The sequence below is a fragment of the Crocuta crocuta genome, unplaced genomic scaffold (genome assembly GCF_008692635.1).
Source record: "Crocuta crocuta isolate KB4526 unplaced genomic scaffold, BGI_CrCroc_1.0 scaffold197, whole genome shotgun sequence".
In the NCBI taxonomy this organism is placed as follows: domain Eukaryota; kingdom Metazoa; phylum Chordata; class Mammalia; order Carnivora; family Hyaenidae; genus Crocuta; species Crocuta crocuta.
This window is the reverse complement of record NW_027532002.1, coordinates 1534936-1545051: the sequence shown is the minus strand read 5'-3', so window position 1 is coordinate 1545051 and position 10116 is coordinate 1534936. Positions and strand designations below refer to the sequence as shown.

Genomic DNA, 10116 nt, shown 5'->3' with positions numbered 1-10116 from the left:
CAGATGAAAACAGTAGGACTTTCCCCTGCAGCCTATAGAAACATCTTAGGGAAACAGTTTAAGGTTGTATTTAACCTTTTAAAAATTCGGCTGAATATTGTAGATCATTCTTCAGAAAACTCATGTAAACAGTCATTCATCTTTTATAAATATGCTGGTGCTAACTGCACCTAACTGGTAATATACATAGAGGTATAGCTTCGCTATGTCTGCAAGAATGCTGATTAATATATAAGATCTTTCAGTTCCCTGTCAGTCAGTTCATTCACTTCCATGATCTTCTCTAAATGTTCCATATATCGGCCATGGTCCTGCAGGAAATGAGGGACTCTCATGTTTTCAATAACTGCCAATCCTTTTAAGCGATCCACATCTTCGTAAGAGACCTGAAAAAAGGAAGATGGTTTTTAAACGTAAGTAACTTCTTCCCTAAGTCTTAAGTGAAACTTTATGGGGACTGGTTTTCAAATTAATACCTGCAAAGTAACAAAAATCAGTAACTTCTTTTACTGTATTAAATAAGAATGTGTTTATCTACCTGCTCATACTATGACCATATTTAAAAACAATAGTACTGATTTAACACTCTATCCTGGACTTATACTCAGTTTGTCTAGAAATTACACAACTAAATGTAATACATGTGTATGAGAGACTCTAAATCTAAAAAAATGTCCTAAATAAAGAACCCAGGAAATAGCTAGAATATAAATGCCATGTTATGGCATTAGGAAAATCAGCACAGTTGTATGTTGAATTCCTATTTCTATTTAATTTCAGAAATAAAATTGTGTTTTATGTTGAATTATTTTGCTTTTGAGTTTTTGTAAGCAAGTATTTTCTACAATTTCACATGTTTTTCATTTACTGCGTAAGAAGCCAATCTTTGGTATTTATATTGAATTTATGGGTAAAGCTTTTTAAGTTCTAGAAACTGTCATTACAACTTTAGATTCCAATACATGGCTGGCTTTAAAAACTACAGTCTTCTGATCAACACTCTTCCTGATCCAGTAGAAAGGCTATAAATAATCATGTTCATGGTTTATTAAGTTTTAATTTTTCAGTTGTTGAAATTATTTTATTAAGTACTTCTACCACTAAGTATAATGAAAATGGGTTTGTTGTTGATACTGGTGTGGTTTAGTAATTTTTGTTTTCCTTCCTTGACTGAGGGGAGACACCCATAAATATGTTGCTAAAGCCAATTCCAAGAAATTACTGTGTTTCATTTTAGTGTTTTGGTGTTTAATCCATTTTTAGTTTATTTTTGTCTATGGTGTAAGAAAGCAGTCCAGTTTCATTCTTTTGTGTGTAGCTGTCCAGTCTTCCCGGCACTATCTACTGAGGGAAGTGTCTTTTCTCCACTGTATATTCTTGCCTCTGTCACAGATTAATCGATAAAGGCATGAGCTTATTTCTGAGCTATTCTGTTCCATTAATCTATGTATCTGTTTTTGTATTAACGCCACAGGATTTTGATCACTGCAGCTTTGTCATGTACCTTGAAATCTGGGATTCTTCTTCATTCAGCTTGATTCTTCTTTATTAAGATGGCTTTGCTATTCAAGGTTGTTTGTGGTTCTATACAACTTTTAGGATTATTCTAGTTCTGTGAAAAATGCTGGTATTTTGATAGGGACTGTACTGAATCTGTAGATTGCTTTGTATATTAGGGACATTTTAACGGTATGAATTCTTCCAATCCAAGGGCACAGTATATTCTTCTACTTGTTTGTCTCATCTTCATTTCTAGGTACTTTATCCTTTTGGTACGATTGTAAATGGGACTATTTTCTTAATTTCTCTTTCTGCTTTGTTATTAGTATGTAGAAATGCAACATATTCCTGTGTATTAATTTTGCATCCTGTAACTTTACTGAGTTATTTTTTTTTTTAATATTTTTTATTTATTTTCTAGGAGAGAGAGAGAGACAGCGTGAGCAGGGGAGGGTCAGAGAGAGAGGGAGTCACAGACTGAAACAGGCTCCAGGCTCTGAGCTGGCAGTCAGCACAGAGCCCGACGCAGGGCTCGAACCCACGAACCGCGAGATCATGACCTAAGCGAAAGTCGGACGCTTTACCGACTAAGCCACCCAGGCGCCCCATACTGAGTTCATTATTTTAATAGTTTTTTGGTGGAGTCCTTAGGGTTTTTTTTTTTAATTTTTTAATGTTTTATTTATTTCTGAGAGAGGGAGAGACAGAATCTGAAGCAGGCTCCAGGCTCTGAGCTGGCAGTCAGCACAGAGCCTGACGCGGGGCTCGAACCCACAAACCAGGAGATCATGACCTGAGCAGAAGTCGGATGCTTAACTCACTGAGCCACCCAGGCGCCCCAGGGTTTTTTATGTAGAGTATCATGTTATCTGTTAACAGAGATGGTTTTACTTCTTTCTCACCAGTGTGGATGCCTTTTCTTTCTTTTTCTTTTCTGACTACTGCGGCTAGAACTTCTAGTACTATGTTGAATAAAACTGGTAAGAATGGACCTCCTTGTTTATTCCTGACCTTAGAGGAACAGCTTTCAGTTTTTCACTGTTGGTGATCATGTTGGCTGTGAGTTTTTCATTTATGGCCTTTATTACATTGAGAGATGTTCCCTACATTTGTCAAGGGCTTTTGTCATGAATGCATGATATACTTTCTCAAATGCTTTTTCTGCATCTACTAAAATGATATGGTTTCTATTCTTTTATTGATATGCTGTATCATGACTGATTTGCAAATATTGAACCACACTTACATCCCAGTAATAAATCCCACCTGATAGTAGTGAATGATCCTTTCAGTGTATCGCTGAATTTGGTTTGCTAATATTTTATCATTTTTGCATCTCTGTTCATCAGAAATATTGGCCTACAGTTTTCTTTTTTTTTGTAGTGACTTTGTCTTGTTTCATCATCAGGTTAATACTGGCCTTGTAAAGTGAATTTGAAAATTTTCCTTCCTCTTCTATTTTTTGGAATAGTTTGAGAAGTACAGATATTTACTCTTATGTAACTGGTAGGATTCATCCATGGGGCCATGTGGTCCTGGCTGTTGGGAGTTCTGTCTGTTGGGAATTCATTCATTACTGATTCAATTTCATTACTAGTAATCAGTCTGTTCAAATTCTCGACTTCTTCCTAATTCAGGTTTGGAAGACTATGTTTCTAGGAATTTATCCATTTCTTCCAGGTTGTCCAAATTGTAGGCATATAATTTTTTGTAGTATTTTATTTTTGTGGTCTGTTGTTACTCCTTCATTTATGACTCTGAGTCCTCTCTTCTTGATGAATACGGCTAAAGGTTTACCAATTTTATCTTTCAAAAACACTAGATTCCTGGCTTCATTCATCTTTCCTTTTTTTTTTGGTCTCTTTTACATTTATTTCTGCTCTGTTCTTTGCTATTTTCTTCCTTCTACTAGTCTTGGGCTTTGTTCTTTCCTAATTTGTTTCTTAAGGTAGGCCTCACTATAAACTTTCCTCTTAGAACTGTTTTTGCTGTGTCTGAAAGGTTTTGGACCACTGTGTTTTCATATTCATTTGTATCCATGTATTTTTTAAAAAATTTCTTCATTTACCCACTGTTTAATAGCAGTAATTCTTAAACCATCCTGAGTTTATTATAGGAAAGGATGAGTAAGTATAATTAATATAACCCTGCAGTTTAAAGAGGTGCACATATGCAATGGGAAGGAAAGTATAAAAGAACTTTGCAATGTCTGATTTGAATTAGAATGCCCTTACAATTTAAAACAAATATAGATGATTTGTTCACTGAAAAGGTCTAGAAGCATGAGCACTCCAGTCGTAATGAGTTCACCCACCTTGTTTTCTAAATACCATTTCCCACTAAGAGAAATCAAGGCTTCCTTAGAAAAATATCTCATCTGAGATTTGGGTAGAAAAAGTCTAAGATGAGCCCAGAACATTTTACTTTGCCAGCAAACATGAGGGCATGTTTTTAAAAAACAACAAAGGAGTAGCCACTGGAAGGGCTGAATAAAAAAAAAAAAAGTGTCTCACACTTTTGATTTTGAGGTTTGTGAGATTGAGCCTGCTTGGGATTCTGTCTCTTCCTTTCCTCTCCCCTTCCCTTGCTCATGTGCTCTCAAAGTTTTTTTTTTTTTTTTTAAAGACTAAGTCCATAATAATACTACAAAAAAGAGTGAACTATAACAGAAGCCAAAGACCTCTATTTTGCTACCACTAGTATAGTTAACTGATTTGGGCAAAGAACAATGGATATTAAAACCATTCCTTGAAAGGTTTAAGGAATAGTACACATTCATAGGTATCACCTCACAGATTACTTATTTAATACAAAAAAAGATATATACCTTTATAATGGAGTGTTCTGGCAGAAACTAACTTACCCAAGTGATCAAACACAGCATCACTGATAATGGAACAAAATCACATATGTACTTTTAGTGTGATGCACTGTGAAATATACAAATCCCTCAGGTACTGTATTCTTGGTAAAAATGTTTAACTTGAATCTAATCACAAGAAAACAATTTGTTAATCGAGATTATAGGAATTCTCAAAAAAAAAAAAACTTTCCTGAACTCTTAAAAATGTCAGGAAAAACAAAAAGACTTAGTAGAGAGTAGCACAAGGAAGACTGTTACAGATTAAGAGAGACTAAACAGTATACCCAAATGCAATCCTGATTGGATGCTGGCTCACAAAAAGAGTTACAAAGGACATTTTGGGGATAATATGAGAAATAGGAAGTAGACAGTTTTTTAGATTGTATTGAATCAGTGATACATTTCTTAAAAAAAATCACTTGGTCATGTCAGAATATCTGGGAGATAAAGGGGAAAGTGTTATACTTGCAGCTCACTTTAAAATGCTTTAGAAAAAGATGTACATTCAAAATAAAATCATGTAATACACTGCCAAATTTCTTTTTGCCTTCATTTACCTCTTACTGTCCACAAAGAAATTCTGAAGTTTGGTTTTATAACAGAATCCTATTTCTTCCCTCCAGCTACCACATAAAGGAAACTTACTCAAACACAAAGTATAAAAACAATTTGAACCAGGAAATGATGACCTGGTGTGTTGGGGACTACGTGCCACTGGTCTCACTCACCTTCCCCAAAGCAGTCAGCAGATGAAAGTCAATGGTCTCCCTGTAGCGGAGGATTTGCAGGATGCCATCCAAGTACACCTGGTCTTTACTGAAGCACCCTGGAGGAACCACAGTAGCTTTTATTTTGTGACATTTACTAAAATTGCTAAGTAATCAGATACTAACCCATTCCCTTTACTGCAGGAATGAGTCCTGAGTGAAAATATACATGGCAAATTAGAATTAACTGTCTTCATAACATAAAATGCAAGGCTTTGGGAAGCACCAGGATAATGTGCAGACTTATGGCTTCCCTTTAAGAATTTTTTCTCCCCAGATCCCCACTCCCATTATTAAAAGAGCATTTTTTTCCAGTTATAAGGAAACACAGGTAATTTAAAGTATAGAAGGACTCATAAATATGTCATCCACATTTTGATCATAACCCTAACTCCCATATACACAGAGGCACTTGGGTCTGGGAGAGGATGGCTATAAAACAGTATATCTCAAAGGTGATGTGGGGACATGGGATCTCGGAAGCTCCTGGTTTTAAAAAATACTACTCCTTACTTCATTAAAAGCAGCTATAGGTAATGTTGATACTATTCCTCCATATGAAAATAAGAGTAAGAACTGGATTTTAACATGGACGCTTAAAAACAGAAGAAAATATAAAGACATGGAGGAACAGCCCACGAGAACTGAGACTAGTTAAAAAAGTGTTCCACTTACAAAGAAAAGTTATGTCATGATGGGAGAAAAGGTATGTAAATTTTCTAAAATTTTGCTCTATTAAATGGACTAAAATTCCATCATACATTAAGTCCTATATAAAGAAAGTATTACTTTCTTTAGGCATGCTAATAGCATAGGAATTATGGACAAAAAGTGGGACACATATCTCATAAGCTGTACCTACTTTTCAGCAGGAACAAAACTCTTATTAGAGATACATATTGAAGTACTTATGCATGAAAGGACTTGATGTCTGGAATTGGCTTTAAAATATTATACGAAAACATGAACTTAGAAGAACAGAAGAACCACAGCTAGAAAATGTTTCCTACATTTTCCCTACAACTTTTCCTACAGCTAGGAAATGTCGGTAATTACTAAGATTAGGTGACGTTTATGAGGGCACACCATGTTAATCACGTTTGAAATTTTCAATAAGAAGTTTTCTTAAAAAACAGAAAAAAGGACTAGCCTAACGTGATCTGCAAAATGAAAGCTCTGTGCCTCTGGGTACAGAGCACTAAAATACAGAGAAGCTGATCTAAAAAGGAGATGGGGAATGACATACACACTTTTGATTTGAAACTGAGCCTAGAATGGCTTTGCAACATGAAAGGCAGGGGACAGATGTCTTCCTCTTCTCTGCTTCCTGTCTGGTCCTGGCTCTTAGGCACCACACTTTCATACAACTACATCACAGGTGGTTGTTAATGTGGACTCAGCTGGTAACATAATAGTCATCACAGACAAGGTAAGTATTTCCAAGCTCCAGTTTTAAAAACTTTCAGAAGAAAACTTTTTGACAGAATCTTAAAAGTCAAAATGACTTTTAAATAAACATTTCCTAATTCCTATCCTTTTCTCAAAAGCATTTCTGTACTAACTTATAATTATTATTTTATAAAACAAAAAAGCCCCACCAAAGTCTCTGTGGGCAACCTGAAGTTTCAAAGCAGACAGAAACTTTTAAAGTTTCTATTATAGGAGTGTGCTTAACTTAGAACCAGAACTCTTCATGAATATCAATATGCACTGTGACTGTACTCCTGGCCTTTATTTTCTTTAGACAAATAATATAAATAATAAAGTGCTAGAACTCTCTAGTGAAACTGACAAGCAAGGATTACTGATGGATGCTAAAACCAGGAGATGAAACTGTTGGGAAAAAGGACAGTCACACAGTGTCTATCACCTCACGGGTTAACTTATTAAAGAAAAGGTAAATGTGTTTTTAGAAAGGAAAGAGCTGTAACAAGGATAAAAGTCAGCATCTGTAATGATAAGACAGCCTGTCACTAGGTGGCTCCTGCTGTGCAATCTAGTATCCTGTCATATTCTTGCCAAACGTGCTTACCCATAATTCAGTCAAGCACATCCATATTGTGGCATTCTATAAGAACAACAGCCTGGACTGAAAAAAATGTCAGTATCACAAAAAAACAAAGGTTTTTTCTTTTTCCATATTAAAAGAAGCTGAAGAGGTATAACTACCAAAATAATGCATGGCCTCTGACTGGATCTAGATTTTTTTTAAAAAATGGCTGTAAGGAACATTTTCCTTATAGCTATTTTTCTTCAGCAAAATGGGAGAGAATATTTGTAAATCCCATAGCTAACACCAGATTTGTAACTAGAACATACAAAGAGCTCTTACAACTCAACAATAAAAACACAAGTTAACCAAAACACAAGTAAATGGAGTAAGGGTCTAAATAGACAATTATCCACAGAAAATAGGTAAAGGACAATGAAAGCACATGAAAAGATGCTCAACATCTGAACCATCAGGGAAATGCAAATCAAAACCCCAATGCGGTGGGACTTCCAGGGAAGATGGCAGAGTAGGATCTGAGGCTCACCTTGTCCCAAGATGGACCTAGTCATTAACACCTACATCAGTGTAAATAACCCAGAAAACAACCTGAAGACTGGTAGCTAAATGTAGAGGAGAGGCCATATTGAAAAGGGTAGAAAGGGCAGAGACATGGTCAGAAACCAAACTGCCCCAGGAGACTGTCCTCAGGAGAGAGGAACACAGTAAGCATGAAGAAGGGAAAGAGGGTCATTGTAAAGCATAGTGAAGGGAGAGGAGCAGACCCCACACCTGGCACATAGGGGACCTGCACTCCGAAGACAAATCCTTTAACATTTGGCTTTGAAAGTCAGAGGGGCTTAATTTCCTGAGTTCTTACAGTCAGTGGGGCTTAATACCTGGAACTTTAAGAATCACAAAGCTCTGGTGTGGGAGAGCTGAAGGGCAATAGGAAGCGGAGTCCCTAACCTTAAAGAGAAAGCATACCAAACAACCCCCCTGAGGTGCAGCACAGAAGCAGCACTGGGGTATATGGGAAGGAGACTTATTTACTAATCTCAGCATGTGTGCTGGACGGACAAGGATCTTTAGAAGACGCCTTCAAGAACAAAAGAGCTGGTAGGCGCCATCCCTCTCCCCACCACAGCCTAGATACATGGACACACGCGGGAACCAGAATAAGTACTCTCCACCTGGCTTGCTAACAGTGCACCCTCCCCCTCCAGCCCACCCTCAGCAGGAGCTCTCCAAAGCGGCTACAGGTCCGCACACACAGCACACCTTCGCCCAGCCTGCAAAGCTGTATTCTCCTGTGGATCCACCCCCTCCACCCTGGCCTCCACAGGAGTTTCCCCGAATGGCCACAGGTTCCTTCCAGCAGCAGACCACTGTGCATCTTGCTGGCACCATATGCCCCACCCCAACTACACAGTACTACAAAACCTCTTCTTCATAAGGCCACTACTCTCAAGAGCAGGAGATGTAGCTGACTTTGAAACTGTTTATGCAATATGCCTGACAGAGAATTTAAAGTAATGGCCACAGAAATACTCATGGACTTGAGAAAAGAGTGGAAGATTTCAGTGAGACCCTCAACAAAAAGATAAGAAACATAAAGAGCCAAGAACAGATAAAGAACTCAATAACTGATATTAAAAATACACTGGTGGGAATAGATAGTAAAGGAAGCAGAAGAATAGATCAGTGACCTGGAGGACAGAGTAATGGAAAGCAAGAAGCTGAATAAGAAATAGAAGACAATAAGTGAAAATAGATTAAGAGAACTCAGCAACACCATCATTCATAATAATATTCTAAGGACCTCAGAGAGAGAGAGAGAGAAGGGGGCAGAAAATATATCTGAAAAAAATAATAGCTAAAAACTTTCCTAATCTGGGGAAGGTAACAGAAATCCAGATCAGGAGGCACAAATGGCTCTCGATAAAATCAACCCAAAGAGGTCTACACCAAGATACATAGCAATTGAGACATGAAGTTAAGATGGTGGAGTAGTATGGAGACCCTGAGCTTGTCACCTCCCTGAAATACAGCTAGATCAGGATCAAACGATTTTGAACAGGGAGGAGGAAATTGATCTGAGGATTAATGCAACAATCTGCATAATTTGAACAAGAGGACTTGGCAGGTATGTGGTATGGAGAGGTAAACTGGGGGACAGAAAAGCCATGGAGCTACTTTTGCGGAGAGAAAGAGAAAGGGGGAAAGTGCAGATCAGGATCATGTAAGAAAAGCACCCCCCGCAAAAGTAGGAGAGAAAGAGAGAGAAAAAGTGTGAAAAGAGCCTGGGGACTGGGCAAGAAATCTGTTCCCCAAAACTATTACAGAGTGAAAGGAGAGGGTTCCAGTATCACCAGGACTTGATAAACTGTGGAGCTCAGTCTGAAGTTTCAGAGCACAGTGCCTAGCAGTGCTCCGGTGAGGAAGTGGGGCGAGTCCCCAGGAGCAGTACTCTGAAAGGTCCGTGTGCCATATAGGGAAAAATGACTCCCCTGCTCGGAATGCATTTGGTAGAGGTCTCGCAGTGGGCAAAAGTCCCACCAGACTTTGGAGAGCTGCCACGTTTACTTAAATTGGAACAAAGACACCAGAGTGCAACAAAACCTGGTGCCAGCTGTGTGTCGTGATTTACCATAAACTCTGAGCCTGTGCCGCTGTGGGAGGGCGTGAACATTTTCTGGGACAAGCCAGCACCCAGCCATTGTGCAGCAAGATCTTCCCCCAGAGAATCAGTGCAGGTCTAAACCACAGCAGTCTCTGAAGTGTGGGGTTTTGAAACACTGCCCCATCTGAGATAAAACTCTGGAGGAGGCGCCACCTAGGAGGCAGACAGCTGGAAAACAGGGTAAAGGTGCAGAGTGGACAGAAGGCTAAGAAAAAAGAGGGGTGTTTGATTGCATGTTTGTGAGGGCACAAAATTCTGTGCCAGCGATTAGAGAGCTGAGTGAAGCCATTTTGCCTCTAGTGGGTGTGGGTAC

At 38.3% G+C, this 10116-nt stretch overlaps 1 protein-coding gene across 4 annotated transcripts in view; it reads right to left on the bottom strand.

The window, feature by feature from the left end:
• Positions 1–203: 203 nt before the first annotated feature.
• MATCAP2 (microtubule associated tyrosine carboxypeptidase 2) overlaps positions 204–10116 on the bottom strand; it is a 58127-nt gene continuing 48214 nt past the window's right edge. For 3 of the 4 annotated variants that reach the window (XM_077775306.1, XM_077775307.1, XM_077775308.1), the window contains 2 exons: positions 5092–5189; positions 204–386 (listed from right to left, as the gene is read on the bottom strand). In XM_077775306.1, coding sequence (XP_077631432.1) covers positions 225–386; positions 5092–5189 — 260 coding nt within the window. In that variant the 3' untranslated portion in view covers positions 204–224. Of the gene's footprint in view, positions 387–4363; positions 4490–5091; positions 5190–10116 lie in introns of all 4 variants that reach the window. The other variant, XR_013337884.1, reaches the window with a different exon arrangement.